Genomic DNA, 16,332 nt, shown 5'->3' with positions numbered 1-16,332 from the left:
GGTGTTGGCGGCCACATATTACCCCCAATGACTTTTTTACTATTGGAGGGAGATTTATTGTAATCTTTGGTAGGGTTCGGGGCCATAACCATGCATAAAGTGGATTTTTTTTTTTTTTTTAAACTTTGAGGAGTCTAAGCCTGGGCCACTTCAAGTGGCGGCTCTGGTTTGAGCTAGAGGTCAGCCCTGACCCCCGCTCAACTTTTCTTTTTGCCGTCAACTTTTCAAGCCCTTTAAAATGATGGCGGTCCCTGGAGGTTGTGGCTGCCATCACACCTAAAGGGCCACTAGCCACGTTCTTTTGTCCCGCAGCTAGCGGCTCTTCAGGCTAGCGGCTGTTAAACAAAAGAATGCCCCATGGGGCAGTGATATTATTTCAGGAGAGGATCCCCACAATCTCAACAATGTCCACCCGTCGTCCCCCCCCCGTGAAAAAAAAACGAGGTTTAATGCATCTAGGTGTAAATTAGGGGCATTCCGGTAGCATAACTGGGAGGAGCTGAGTTAGCCGGATAATTTAGCTGGCTAAGACTGGTCGGGCCAAAAATCCGTCCTAAAGTTAGCCGGCTGCACTATTGAATACACCTCCAAAGTTAGCCAGATAAGTTTGTTCGGCTAACTTTGCTATTCGGATCTCAGGACTTCTAAAATTAAAAAAAACAAAAACAAAAACCTATTTAACAAGGTAAACTAGAAGCAAATTCACTAACATTCAGTTCTCTGTTTTCCATAACAAACTGGCAAATGCTGCAGCACAGATAGGGGCAGATTTTCAAAGGGTTACGCACGTAACATATGCGCATAACCACCGAAAAGCTGCCCCAAGCTGCCCCTGCGCGCGCCGAGCCTATCTTGCATAGGCTCGGCGGCGTGCGTATGTCCTGGGGCTTCGAAAAAGGGGCGGGAAGGGGACAGGCGGGGGTCCGGGGGCGGTCCCAAGGCCTCCTTCGTTGCGGCCATTCTGGGGAATTGCGAGCCGGCTGGTGCGCGCAAGTTACGCCTGAGCGGAGGCAGGTGTAACTTCTGCAACAAAGGTCAGGATGGGGGTTTAGGTAGGGCTGGGGGTGCGTTATGTAGGGGAAGGTGGGGGATGGCAGAAGGAATTCCCTCCGAGGCCGCTCCGATTTTGGTGCGGCCTCGGAGGGAACTGGGAAAGCCATCGGGGCTCCCTTAGGGCTCGGCGCGCGCAAGGTGCACAAGTGTGCACCACGTTGCGCACGCCGACCCCGGATTTTATAACATGCACGCGGCAGCGCGCGCATGTTATAAAATCGGGCGGAGATTTTTTCGCACCTGGTTGCACAAACAAATCTATGCCCGTGCCTATCTTTTAAGATCTGGCCCACAATGAGAACATAACTAGGGCTTCTGATTTTAGGTTTTAACTGATAAACCACAATAAAACACCCAGATGAAAAAAAAATAAAATAGGCGTTTCTCTAATAAACATGGGAAAAACACCACTTTCCGTACTAATCTCTCACTCCTCTTTTGTCCACCCTGGATCCTCTACTTTGTTTTTGTACCTTTTCCATGCTGTCTCCTCAACTACACAAATTTATGTTATTTGCTTCAACCGGAAAAGGTACCCAACAATAGCATCTGTGCCATGAAAACACTGATAAACGCTGATTTTAAGTACCCCCAAAGAATCCCTAATTAGCCGGAAAATAATCACCTACAATTACAATTTATTAACACTTAAAATTAGAAAAATTACAATTTATAAACACTTAAAATCAGAAGTCCTACACATAACCTTATTTTAATATTTGTTATCAATAAGTTTGTCCCACTATCACTAAATAATTTTTATATTACTGAAATAATCATTTATTAACTATGCTCCCAATTTATGGAGTAGATTTTATAAAAGTACGCCCGCGCACCAGGCGCAAACAAAAGTACGCTGGATTTTAATAGATATGCGCGTAGCCGTGCGTATCCTTTAAAATCCAGGGTCGGCGCGCGCAAGGCTGCCCAAAATCGGCAGCCTGCGTGAGCCGCGCAGCTTGCCTCCATTCCCTCCGAGGCCGCTGCAAAATTGGAGCGGCCTCGGAAGGAACTTTCCTTCCACCCCCCCCTCCGCAGCTTCCCCTCCCTTCCCCCCCCTTCCCCTACCTAACCCCCCCCCCCCAGCCCTATCTAAACCCCCCCACCTTTGTTTTAAAAGTTATGCCTGCCAGAGGCGATTCCCCAGCCCGGGAGCTGTTTCGGAGGCCTCGGCCACGCCCCCAAAATGCCCCCGGGCCGGAACCACGCCTGCCACTCTGCCCTCGAATGACATGCCATCGCGACACACCCCTGACCCGCCCCCCCCCCCCAGGAAATCCCCGGGTCTTACGCGCGTCCCGGGGCTTGCATACGCTGCAGGGGAAACTTGGGGCAGGTTTTCTGGGGGTACGCGCATATCTTACACTCGTACCCCTTTGAAAATCTACCCCTATAAGTTAAGTAGAATTTTCTAGAAATAAATATTTAAGTTTGGCAAAGCCAAAGAAACAGATTTTTACAATATATCAGCAGAAAAAGAAAATGCTTGTTAATGACAGACAAGTGGGCAAACATTTGGTGATCACTACTGTTGGCAAAGGATTGAGATTGCGTTTCAAACAGCCTTGCAGCTCTGTCACCCAAGGAAGATTAATTATGACATATAGCACAATATTTAAGCAGTTTTCACGACAGAAACCACAGAAGCCAGTAGAAATATTAGAGCTTACGTGCGCAGCCCTCCTCCTGGAATGCATAAAAGCCATAAGCACAACGATCACACTTCTCCCCAGCCACTCCTGCTGCACAGGGACACTGTCCATCATCACTGCAGTCCTCAGAGACAGAGCCAGACATACTGCAATTGCAGGAAATGCACCCAAGTCCAGTGGTCAAGCCGTAATATCCATGCTGTTGCAAAAGAAGGTCAGCTTTAATATAATCTCACAAATCGTTTGAAAACCAAAATTTCCAGACGCGCTAAGGCATTACTATACAACCCTTGCATTAGGGTTTCCCTTCGTCAAATGTTGCTCATTGTGACATGGAGAAAGAACCTGAAATTCATTCATTGTAAGCTTGCCCTGACGTCAAATTTCAACTTGCTTCAATTACAGTTCATTGGGACCATGCCTAATATATTAAGGGGTAGATTTTATAAATGTACGCGCGCGCGAACAAAAGTACGCTGGATTTTATAAGATACGCGCGTAGCCGCACGTATCTTATAAAATCCGGGGTCAGCGCACGCAAGGGGGTGCACATTTGTGCAACCTGCGCGCACCGAGCCCGGCGCACGCTGCCTGTTCCCTCCGAGGCCGCTCCGATTTCGGAGCGGCCTCGGAGGGAACTTTCCTTCCGCCTCCCCTCAACTTCCCCTCCCCCCTTCCCCTACCTAACCGACCCTTCCGGCCCTATCTACCCCCCCCCCAACCTTTGTTGGCAGATTTACGCCTGCCAAAAGCAGGTGTAAATCTGCGCGCGCCAGCGGGCTGCTGGCGTGCCATCACCCGACCCGGGGGCTGGTCCAGAGGCCTTGACCATGCCCCCGGGCCGGCGTCACGCCCCCAACACGCTTCCCACCCCGCCCCGAAATTTGTGCCGCCCACCCGACACGCCCCGACACGCCCCCTTTGCAAAGCCCCGGGACTTACGCACGTCCCGGGGCTTGTGCGCACCGCCGAGCCTATGCAAAATAGGCTTGGCGCGCGCAGGGGGGATTTGGGGTAGGTTTTTGGGGGGTACACGCATATCTTACGCGCGTACCCCTCTGAAAATCTACCCCAAGTCTGATTAATTAACAAAATACACATGTGCAATGAAATCAGAAACAAGGAGGTAAAACATCACTAATAATTCTCAGAGTACCTGTGACTACTTATGAAGAGTGGTTAACTGATCTTTGACATGTTCTGTGGAAGAGTCTGTTATGGGTCCATTTATTATTCACTTTAAAGTCAATTTTCAAAAGTTGCACACATAAAATAGCAGAGACACCAGTCTATGCTATTTAAAAAACTGCAACATACACAGGTAAGTCAGTGTCCGCAAGCAAATTTGCATGTGTAAAAAAAGGGATGGGCCAGGGGCGTTATGTGCATAAGTTGCTATTTTACAACCTGCCAAAGTGATGTGCGCACTCCTGCTCAACATCTCAGGTAAGTGACCATAAACATCTGAAAAGTGAAAAAATGACTGGGTGGGGGGTTCTGGATGAAAAAGGAGGACTTCAGGCCGAAGAGGGTCCTCATAAGCTGCAGATGGACTGGGTGAAGTGGTAGACTAATTGGTAAAACTGGTAATTTCTTTACCGTACGCATGTTAGAACATCACCTGATTTATGCATGAAAAAGTCAACACGGGGGTAAATGCATCTAAATAGCACAAGTTAAATCTACTTGCATATCCTTTTAAAATCTGAAGTATAAATACGCGGTTATATCACTTGCACACACTTATCCAATTAAATTCTGACTTCTCCAGTTAAGTAGCGCCTTTGCTACTACTTAGATGGACAAATTAGAACTTTCCCAGAACTTTCTTTTAGATTTATCTGGCTATCTTACATATCCGGATAAGTCCGAAAAGTACTATTAAACCAGAAAAATCAGAACTTATCTGGATAAGTGCCGTTACGTTTCCAGATAAGTCCAAACTTCGCGGCTCACGGTTTTCATATAAGTGAGCATTTGTGCACACATATGTACTCCTATTTTATAGCCTGGGCATATCATATCCACACACAAGGTTACAAAATACAGTAAAAACTTTGCACTTGCCCACATACATGTGTAAATGAGCACACACAAGCAGTTTTGAAGCTTAACCTCCCTGTGATTGCTCCATTTGTCATTTTATCACTAAACATGTTCTACAAAGAGGTAAAGGTGCTTTCACCATTGGTCTAACCCAGAGGTAGGCAACTCCAGTCCTGGAGTGCCACAGACAGGTCTGGTTTTCAAGACATCCACTATGAATATGCATGAGGTGTATTTGCATACAATGGAAGCAGCACATGCAAATATATTTCATTCATATTCATTGCATATATTCTCAAAACCAGACCCATTTGTGGTTCTCCAGAACCAGAGTAGACTACCCTGATTTAACAGTGAGGCTGAGTTGTGAAGAAGGCAAATCGGTGAGATTTTTTACATTTCAAGAGTTAATACACTTAATGGGTTTTGAGAATTCATTATGATATTTTTGTCTTTATTAGTACAGTAAAATCATCCTTACTATTGTATTCTGGTAACAAATAACAGGAAATTAATTCTCTATTTAGTGCACTGTCATCTCACTGACATGGGTCTTACCAAGCACTGATCACATCGTTGTCCAATCACATTTGGCTTACACTCACATAAGCCTGTTTCATGATGGCAGATGCTGGAAAGGGAACTATTTGCATGGCATCCACAAGCTGGTTACAAAAAAACAAAAACAAAACATAAAATGTACACAGATAGTTAGATGGGCATTTCTTCACAAAAAAAACCCTACATAATTCCATGAGGATACCAGTGCCTGTGGCTCTCATAGAATCCCATACTTCATTTTGTGATATGGGTGATAGAATTCATCTGGTAAAAATCCCATGCAGCTTAAATCCTCCCACCCCTTAGATCTGAGCCATGAGAAGAGAACGCCCTTTCAACCAAGACTAAACAGATGGCTTTGTGTGGTTCCATTTGCTTTGTTTTGTTACTGTTCAGTAATTTTGAGTATTAATTATTTAATATTGCTTTCAGGTTGTCCCTGTTTTTTTTGTTTTTCTTTCTTGGTCAAATTGGTGGTGTTTGAATAGTAAAAAAGCAATTCAGTGTTACTGGCACTTTAAACTAATTCATTTAACAGTGGTATCAGAAAACAGAAAAAAGCATTCTGTAGCCAACCCCAGATATATATCATACAGAAAATGCTTCTGTCAGTTCAAAAGGGGTGTTCCCTGGCAGCCATTTTTAAAGAGCACCATGTGCATTGTATAACCATTTAAAGAGAAGAGGTTATGTCAGAAGGGGCATTCCCCAATGGCCATTTTGCCTTTTACAATGATGGGGATGGTCCCAGCCACGTATACAGGAAGTCCCCCGAAGGCCATCTTGAAATCCCCGTTAAATACCGGCTCACCCAACAGTGTTTTTAAGATGACAGCACATGAAGACTGCTTGAATCTTTGCAGGTTTTGACGCTCCCCTGGCCGGACCAAAGACTGTGAGTTACTTTGGATGCTTTTAAACTCTCTATTTCTGTGTGAAGTTTTAGGAGCTTTACATCAGGAATGTTTCTTGGTTCTGAATTTTTAAATCCCACTTGCATCTTATATTTTCAAAGTTTATTTTCTCACAGAAAGCACTTCACCGGCAACTATTTAATTGGTTGGGGAAATACTTCTTCTGTGGGTCTTTGAGCCAGTTGTCCAAGGAATTTTGCCCCTGAAGCAGATCAGTTCAAAACGTGGTGCCATGTCGGGCATAATTTAAACATTTCTTCAACATGTGAGGAACGTTGAATAGCTGCTTTTGGACTCTTGGGCATCCTTGAAATTTCTTTGTGTATCTGAAAATTTTGGAACAGTAGCCCTTGATTTTGTAAGCATTGGCGAACACTTTGGACTCTTTTCAAGTTCCTTGAACCTCAACACATTTACTATCTGCACATGTAAACTTGATAACACAAAAAAAGATTTTGGGACCAATAATTAAAGGTGAAAAAGTGACACACTAAGTACCCGCTCTAGGTCCCCTAAACAAATTTAGGATATGCCTTTTGACAATAGTCATTTGAATGTCTATACAAGATAGTTTTTCTTTAATATTCGTTCTTTTACTCTTATTATTCTTAGCTTATATGGGTAAACATGGTTTTATTATAACTATTAAAACATTTTCATTATTTTGTCATTAAATACTATACTATCTTTCAGGTCAAATTAGGTTTTGCATAGTGGCCATTGAGACCTTCAGGCAGTTTCAATACCTGGATTAACATATGGTGTGTACAGTTCATAAGGAAATTTTGGTGCAGGTAAGTTGTTATATAATCTAAGTGCTATTTGTTTGGCCTAGATTTGCTAGCTAAAATCCATCTTTCTAAATACACTAGTTCTTCACCTTTAAGTGAACCTAAATTCTTAATTGTATCATTCTGAGAAATCAGAAAGGGGAGAAAGAATATAAGTCACTCTATTTGCTAACAAGTACAAGGGAAGAACCTAGATAAGGGAAAAAAGCATTTGTAAGGAGAGGAATAAATTACAGTTCGGGGAGGGATGCAGACAGCCTGATGTATTAAAGCATTCTGATCTTAGTATGCTTTTTAACCCACTTTTAGCACAGATTTTTAAGCACTAAATTAATCCTGGTATCTAACAGGGATTTTTGATCTAAAATTAGCAAAGGTACATGAAAATCCCCATATTAAAGAAGGTATTAGCTAATACTTAGCAGTGCAAGGAAGCCAGTTAAAGGGCAGACTTTCTTAACACTGGAAATGTAACTCCTGGGTCAGAGGTAGAGTAAAGGTTAACTCACATTTCTGATGGCCATGTTATTCTATGCTCTGCCCAGTGTGGCACAACAATAGAATAACATGGCCACTAGAAATGTGAGTTAATTGTTTACTATATCTCAGAACCAAAAGTTTAATTTCCAGCATTGTACCAGCATGATTTACGTGTATTTTGTCATGTTATTGATCCTTTGCTTGTGGACATACCATACCAAATTTGGACAAACTACAGTACCTTGCATTTTTTTTTCCATGGCTGTGCACCATGACTAAATTAAGTATCCCCAGCTGCAGGAGATGACATGTGGTTTACTGGCATGGAGTGAAGCGTGGCCTAATGGTGTGAGCAGTGGGGGCAAGTCACTTCACTCTCCATTGCCTCCAGTAAACTAACTCATGGTATTTTTCCAAAAAGAAGAAAAATATCGTGAGGGCTTCCAAAGCTGCGGTACTGGGAAATGAAACACGTCATGTGATAGCAGCCCCCTTCACTTGGGGCTGCCATCTTCTTAAAAAGTGTCATGATGGCCCACAAAAGCCCCTCCCCACAATGTGTGAAAGTCCCCTACCCCCTGGGGATCTTGTGAGATGCCAGAAAGACGAAAAAAAAAAAAAAGAGAAGTCGCACAGCAATGCCCTACCTACTGCACAAAACCACCCTTTCAAATAAAAGCCCCCTCAACTCCAAATACCCCACCCTACCCACCGTAGCCCCTCCCCTCCCAGGCATACCTGGTGGAGGAAAGCCATGCGACTTATGATTTTTATTTTTCATCTTTCTTCACTTGAGGGCCACCCGCAAGGCAGCGGGGAGGGAGGGGGGGAACAAAGGGAGCGTTCACACATTCAGGAGGCGGCTATTTCAGGTCGTCATGATCCTTTAAGCACCAACCTCAGAGCATGGGATGCGTTAATGTCCCGATGCTCCCAGGGAAAGTTAGCTACAACTCCTGAGCTGTAGCTAACTTTCAGGAAAATTAAGAGGCTTATGTTTTTTGAAGCCGTGTTATTTTATTAGCATAAAATTACCTATTAATGATCTGGTTTGCCTGCATTAGTAAAGTCTATGCCAGCAAAGTCTATGCCAGCAAAGTCAGAGGGTGCACAGAAAAGCAGTTATTACTGCTTTTCTGTGCACTTTCCCGGTGCCGGCAGAAACTAGCACCTACCTTTGGGTAGGCGCTAATTTCTTAGAGTAAAATGTGTGGTTTGGCTGCACATTTTACTTACTGTATCCCTCACGCATACCTAATAGGGCCATCAACATGCATTTGCATGTTGAGGGCGCTATTATGTGCCATGGGTTGGACGCGCGTTTTCCTCCCCTTACTGAATAAGAGGTAAGGGAAAACGCACGTCCAAGGATAGGTTAACAGCGCGCTCCGTCGGAGCGCACTGTACTTTATTGGCCTGATACAGAGCAACTTTCAAATTGTGTGCAGAATTGTAAAGTCTTTTTAACTGCAGACTTTCTAGCATTCCCTTTGAAAACTGACTCAGAAAAAAATTAATGCACAGACCTGCACCTGCTATTTGTGTGGGGTACTTCTTCTGGAAAAACATATGCATGTACTTCTGAAAGTTCAACTCCTCCCCAGCCCCATCCCCAAGATTGCCTCTCCTATCTGCACCCAAAGTTATGCCTACAGCAGCACTGCACATGTAATTCTATGCGCAGAAAGGGTAGGCAATTATCAAAGCCACCATTTCCACTTGAAAATGGCCCTCATAATGGAAGCATTTCTCCATGAGCTAACGGAATATTGCTTGTTTTTCTGCATTGGTTTTACAGGATTCAACCAATGTGATCAGTATGCTCTCTTTTGGGGGAGCTGAGATCTTGTGAGGCAGATTACTTGCTTTCAAAATTAAGATTAAAAGTATTATTAGCCAGCAAATAGCCAGAAATTTATTTTGAGAAAACAATCAGGAGAGTTCTCCCTAAGGCAGAGTTTCCCAACCAGTATGTCACTAAGAACTTGTGAGATGTCCTACAGAAAGGTCATGACTGTCTCATATCCAGGCTAGCATCTGGGCTCTTAGTAACTCACAGCAATAAAAAATACCAGTGGTGACTCTTAAACGTGTAAGAGCTCTTTTCTGAGACACACCTGAAAGAGTGGAGAGAAGGAAGAATGATTTAAGAAAGTTTGAAGAGCAGTCGAAGGTTTGGCAGATGGTAATTCAATGAAAGAACTGCAGTCATGCATTTGGAGTTCAGTAATCAAAAAGAGCCATATGTGATGGGGGGTGAAATGTTAATGTGCACAGACGATGAAAGGGACCTTGGGGTGACCATGTCTGGAGATCTGAAGGCAACAAAGCAAGTGACAGGGCAGCAACTAAAGTCAGAGGAATGCTGGGCTGCATCATGAGAGGAATAAACAGCAGGAAAAAGGAGGTGATGAGGTCCTTGTTGAGGCCTCACCTGGAGTATTGTATTCAGTTCTGGAGGCCATATCCCAAAAAGTATAGAGACAGGATGGAAGCAAAATAAAGAAAGGCAACCAAAATGGTATGAAGTCTGTATGGGAAGACTTATGAGGAGAGGCTGAAGGATCTTAATATGCATACCCTGGAGGAGAGAAAGTACATGGGAGATATGATAATACCTTTTAGGTATCTGAAAGTCTGTAATGATGCACAAACAAACCTTTTCTGTTGGAAAGGAAACTGTGGAACTAGAGATCACGATATGAAACTCTAGGGGAAGATTGAGAACCAACATCAGAAAATATTTCTTCACAGAGAGAGTGGTGAATGCCTGGAATGCCCTCCTGGAAGAGGTGGAATTCAAAATGGCATGGAATAAACACTATGGATTCCTAGAGGCTAGAGGATGGTAATGAAGAAATAGGGTAACCTATTTTAACTTTAGGTGAAACTTTTCTACATAGGGGTAACCTGCACGGAATAGCAATTACTACCCTTAATAGAAAGTAGCGGAGCAACCTGCATGGAGCAACAATTACTACCATAAGCAGTGCTGGGCAGATGGACTGGACTATTTGGTCTTTATCTGCCTTCATTTACTGTGTAACACGTGTAATCATGCATGCCTCTTCTTCCTAGTTACAGCATGAGCCCATTCAGGCCGATTCAGTACGGTGCGCTCAGGCCGAGCGCACCGTCAGCCCCCGTTTGGACACACGTTTTCCACGCACTATTATTAGCCTTTATACAGTAAGGGGAAATAGCGCGTGGAAAATGCGCATCCAACCCGCCCCTGAAACTAATAGCGCCCTCAACATGCAAATGCATGTTTTTGAGCCTATTAGTTAGTCCCGCGTGATACAGAAAGTAAAATGTGCAGCCAAGCCGCACATTTTACTCTCAGAAATTAACGCCTGCCCAAAGGCAAGAGTTAATTTCGGCCAGCATCAGGCAAGTGTACAGAAAAGCAGAAAAAAACTGCTTTTCTGTACACCCTCTGACTTATTATCATAGCGATATTAAGTTGGAGGCCCCAAAAATAAAAAAAATCTTTAAAAAAAAAAAATCTGCCCGCGGGTTGGAAGACAGACACTCAATTTTGCCGGCGTCCGTTTTCCGAACCCGTGGCTGTCAGCGGGTTTGACAACCAACGCCGGTAAAATTAAGCGTCAGCTGTCAAACCTGCTGACAACTGCCGCTTCTGCCAATAAGGAGGTGCTAGGGACGCACTAGTGTCCCTAGCGCCTCCTTTTTACCGTGGGCCCTCATTTGCATAGGGAATCGCGCACCCAGGAGAGTGGCCTGGGCGCGCATTGGGAGAGTGGGCGCTCGCCTCGAAGTGCCAGCTCTCCCGCGCATTTTACTGAATCGGCACGATTGTGTGGTAATTAATGGGCAGCACACAGAGCACAGATAGCTAGGCTCTGCTTTGTGCAGCACATATTGCACACAGCACCTTCTCATTTTCCCCGTCCTGATCCTCCTCCTTTGAGTCCTTACAACCTCTGTCCTATTCTTGTCTGCCTAAGATGGGGAGAATATGCACAGAGCACTGGATGTGACTTACACTGAGTGCACAGAGAGCAGCAACAGTGAAAGAGCAGCAGCCAAGGTAATTAACTTAAGCCAGTTGCCTACACCACACTGACTTTGCCCTTATCCTGCACTTGTATATAGAGAGAGTTGGTCCATTGTGATTGGTTCATGTCATCCCATCCATCTTCCTTTGTTTTAAAATTGGAAGTGAGACTGCCAGGGCTTTTAGTGCTTCCCTAGCTCTTCTTCTGGCTATATTGCCTGCTCCATTGGGGTTGGTGTGCCATATAACTATTTTGTTAATAAAGGTGTGCCTTAGGCTTGAACAGATTGGGAAACACTGTCCTAAAATGGTGGCAAGGAAATTAGATTACACACCAGATAATGAACTTACCATGGCAATTTTTGGCAATCACAGCATCACCATAGTAGCCTTCGATGCACCTCTCACAGTGACTTCCAGCTGTATTGTGAAGGCATTTTAAACATTCCCCTGTGACTGCATCACAGTGACCAGTTTCCAGTTGGTCCACATTTCCATTGCAGTCACAGGGGCTACAAGACCCTCCAGACACCATTGGATTTCCATAGTAGCCATTTGCACATCTGCAAATCAAGTTGCAACCAATATCAACACTTGCTTCAATCAATAAATCAGCCAACAATTTCTCAAATAATTTGTATTATATTTTAAATTTTTTTTGGAAGTTGTACCTTATAGGGGTGGTTTTGTAACGTTGCACACAAGTTTCACCAATTTTCAAAACAGATTTAGACATATAAGTCCACTTTGAACATTTTTCCAGAAAACTAGGATAACACAATTACGACTATTTTGTGCAAGCTGTTTTGCTGCAATTACACGCATACTTTTTAAAATGAAAAATATGCACACAAGTCCCTGCCCCACTCAGATTGCACCCTGAAACTCTTCTCCCCTATGAATATAAAAATACACACTATGAGCCTGATTTTCAAAAGCATTTGCATGCTTAAAACTGGGTTTTACATGTGTAAATTCACTTTACCCATGTAAGAGGGCTTTTGAAAATTGCTATAATATATGCCATTGAATTGTCAATAAGTTTTACCCGCAGTAAGTGCACTTCATGTGGGTAAATTTGTTATATTTACATTGTAACTCCTTTGAAAATTCACTTGATATAGTGTTTATGCATATAATTTTATATACATATCAGTCATGCAATTTTCTATTTTTTTTTTCCCAGAAAATAGATGAGCCACTCTTCCCCTCATACACAACCTCTATCCCAAACCCTCGGACCCTCTCTACATTCCCTCCCCCACTCCCCGAAATTCAAACCATGCTGGGTATCAGCAGGATGTAGTAATTACCTTTCACATCGGGATCCTGTATAGCCCAGTGGACACTGGTCACAGATTACCTCACCCCCTTTGTCTAAGTGGCAAGTGGGACTGAAACTGAAACAAATAATTGGCAAATACCGGTCACTAACTGGTAACAGCAAAGCTTCACAATTTTAGTTATACAGATTTAAATGCATTTACCTGGTGCAAAGAAAACTTAGGCGAAACCATCACCGCTCAAAACAGCTGTGCAAAAAATGTGCATGTTTCACATCATTTAAAATTTGCTGCATTATTATTAAGTCATAGTAGTATAAGATTAATGAAACAATTTTGCCTTTAGGAGTTAAAAAATGTTTAAAGATTATATAAAGGTAAAACAGTTTAAGACCACATAAATGTTGAAAATCTTAATAGCAGCAGAACACGTTAAAAATAAGAATTGTGACCTTATATGAGAATTAAAATCCTCAGCAAACATCCAAACACAATATTTCCAATTAAGGTCCTTCAATATTTACCAACTTTACCATTCAGATTAAGCTTCCCCTTGACAGCTAGTGATATACTAGGAATTGTCACACCCCTGACTCTTGAATTTTCCATTGCTATTAAGATTGTCATGGCTTCTTCTAAAGAGCTTCCTAAATTGCAGCATGTGAAGATACCATAAGCAATATGATAAACCCAGCGTACTTGTTGGATGTGATGTTCAGTGGACAGGCACATGGCTGACAATCCTCCGCAGTTCCCCTGGATGGAGTTCCATAGAAACCGGGCAAACATTCATCACAGTGAGCTCCTGTGGTGTTGTGCTGACAAGCCTAAAAAAAAAAAATAAATAAATACAAATAAACCATTATTAATTAATTTAATAATGAAATATTCATGGATTTTGGTACCTGAAAAACAGCACTGCAGACAAAAGAAACATGGAAATATAACAGCAGAAATAGATCATATGACCCATCTAGTCTGCCCATCCGATTTATCTAGACTTTATAATTCCCATCACTCTCTCACAGATCCACTACATTTATTCAATGCCTTCTTGAATTCAGATACTGTTTTTGCCTCCATTACCTCCATGCATCCATTTCCCTCTCTATAAAGAAATATTTCCTAAGATTACTCCTGAGTCTACCCCATTTCACACTCATTCCATTACCTCTTGTTCTACAGTCTTCTTTTCATTGAAAAAGGCTCATGAAAACCTTCGAAATATTTAAATGTATCTATCATATCTCCCCTATCTTGACTTTCCTCTAGGGCAGGGGTGGGCAAGTCCGAAGGCTGCAAACCAGTCGGGTTTTCAGGATACCCCTAATGAATATGCATGAAATAGATTTGCATACAACTGAGGCAGTGTGTATGCAGGTCTCTCTCATGCATATTCATTAGGGGTATCCTGAAAACCCGACTGGTTTGCAGCCCTCGAGGACCGGAATTGCCCACCCCCGCTCTAGGGTATACATGTTTAGATCTTTGAGTCTATCCCCATATGCTTTAAAACAAAGACAACTAAATTATTTTAGTAGCTACACTCTGGACCAATTCCATCCTGTTTATATCCTTTTGAAGGTGCGGTCTCCAGAATTGTACACATTATTCTACGTGAGGTCTCACCAGGGACCTATACAAGAGCAATATCACCTCCCTTTTTCTGCTGACCACTCCGCTCCCTATGCAGCCAAGCATCTTTCTGGCTTTTGCCTTCGCTTTATACACCTGTTTTGCCACCTTAAAGTAATTAGATACAATTGCCATCAGATTCTGCTCTTCTAATTCCACTTCCTTTGGGTTTTTCCAGCCCAAATGCATTACTCTGAATTTTTTATCATTAAATCTTAACTGTCATTCTCTAGACCAGCAGTTCTCAACTGGTGTGTCACGAAACACCAGCGTGTCACCAAGCACACGCAGGTGTGTCGCCACACTTCCCGGTCCCCAGCTGCTCCCCCTACCCAAGCAAAATATGTCCTCCACCTGGGCTTAAAATGCTGATAGCCTGGGCAGAGCGTGGCAGGACAGCTGGAGTCAGCGGCACTGGCATGCTCTCTTCTTCCCATCCCCCTCCCCCCCCCCCCCCCCCCCGTGGCCTGGAAGAGGAAGTGGTGAGCAGCGGGTGCATGCATGGGAAAAAGAGACCATGCTAGTGTGGGCAGCATCGACCCGAAGAAGAGAAGAGAGGCGTGGCCTGAAGAATGAGCAGCGCAGCTCGCAGTAAAACGAGGACAATGACAACCCCCACAGCCGATGGGACTCTTTTCTCCGCGAGGGCTGAAAGTGAAGGAGGTTGCTGCTAGTTCGGGGGCCGGGGGGGTGGGGAGAGAGTGAGTGAATGAGAAAGCATATGTTTGAGATCCTGTGTGTCTTGTCTATCATGCCTTATGTGGCCATCTGTGGAATTATTGTAAGTATCAGAAAACACTTTTTGAAATATCTCTGCTCTATCAATCCACTAATCTCAGCATGAGTAAGTCTGGTGAATATTACTTTTTATTTTGGGATTCTTTTTGACTGATACAGTTGTTCCTTAAATTTAATGGAGTTAATATTATTTTATGTCCTTTAGAAAATTATGTCCTTTAGAAAATTCAATCACAAAATAAAGAATGCAAAGAATATGACTGTAGTATTAGCAAACCAAGTATTTATGATGAATGTTTCTTATGCAAAATAAATATTAGTAAGCAACATCTTAATTTCCAGTGAGGGAATGCTGACCTGAAAACCTGCCCATACTAAATCTCAGATCTCTGGTCATGTTTAGATTTGTCATTTGTCCTCTAAAATAAGTTTTTTTAAAGCATGGCTGTATATATCTGCCAAACATTAGTATTTTTACAATCATCTCCAGGACAACATAATTTCACAAGTATGAAACTTGGTTATAGAAGAAAAATATTCACTTACAAAGCATATGCCGTGGATATCACACTCAGCAGCATGGCTATTGCATTTACAGGGCTCACAAATACCTCCAAACAGTATTCCATCCACACGATAGTATCCCAATGTACAAGACTATAGGAGGGATAAAATGATGGCAAACAAAACATTTAGGTAAATCAAGAAACCTGCAAATGATTCAAAAATAACAAATAATAAATGAACTCCAAGCCTGCTGATATAATTAAATGTTAGGAAGAGCCTTGGTTGGTGTCATATTGATCTGGATGTTATGCCAGAGACAAAATGATGACTAATATCTGCAACTATGAACCAATATTACCACGAAATATATAGGAAATAGGAAAATTGGTTCTTACCTGCTAATTTTCGTTCCTGTAGTACCATGGATCAGTCCAGACTCCTGGATTTTGCCTCCCCTCCAACAGATGGAGACAAAGAAGGTTTGACTGACTCTACCCTGAGGTGCCACCTACAGTCCATCAATATTACACTGAATCAAAGCAGAACAATTAAAATCTACATGAACCATTAACAATTTTACCCCCTCATGGACAGGGGGAGGAGAAACCCTGCAACCTCAAAAACACACTGCTCACAAACGCTAAGTGTTATAAC

General features: G+C 42.9%; 1 protein-coding gene across 1 annotated transcript in view; it reads right to left on the bottom strand.

The window, feature by feature from the left end:
- LAMA1 (laminin subunit alpha 1) overlaps window positions 1-16,332 on the bottom strand; it is a 395,343-nt gene that overhangs the window by 204,264 nt on the left and 174,747 nt on the right. The window contains exons 16-21 of the mRNA XM_029591028.1: window positions 15,718-15,828; window positions 13,498-13,625; window positions 12,829-12,915; window positions 11,867-12,078; window positions 5,310-5,416; window positions 2,724-2,904 (exon numbers count right to left, since the gene is read on the bottom strand). Of these exons, the coding sequence (XP_029446888.1) occupies window positions 2,724-2,904; window positions 5,310-5,416; window positions 11,867-12,078; window positions 12,829-12,915; window positions 13,498-13,625; window positions 15,718-15,828 (826 nt within the window). The remainder of the gene's footprint in view (window positions 1-2,723; window positions 2,905-5,309; window positions 5,417-11,866; window positions 12,079-12,828; window positions 12,916-13,497; window positions 13,626-15,717; window positions 15,829-16,332) is intronic.

The sequence above is a fragment of the Rhinatrema bivittatum genome, chromosome 2 (assembly GCF_901001135.1).
Source record: "Rhinatrema bivittatum chromosome 2, aRhiBiv1.1, whole genome shotgun sequence".
In the NCBI taxonomy this organism is placed as follows: domain Eukaryota; kingdom Metazoa; phylum Chordata; class Amphibia; order Gymnophiona; family Rhinatrematidae; genus Rhinatrema; species Rhinatrema bivittatum.
This window is presented reverse-complemented; position numbering and strand designations above follow the sequence as displayed.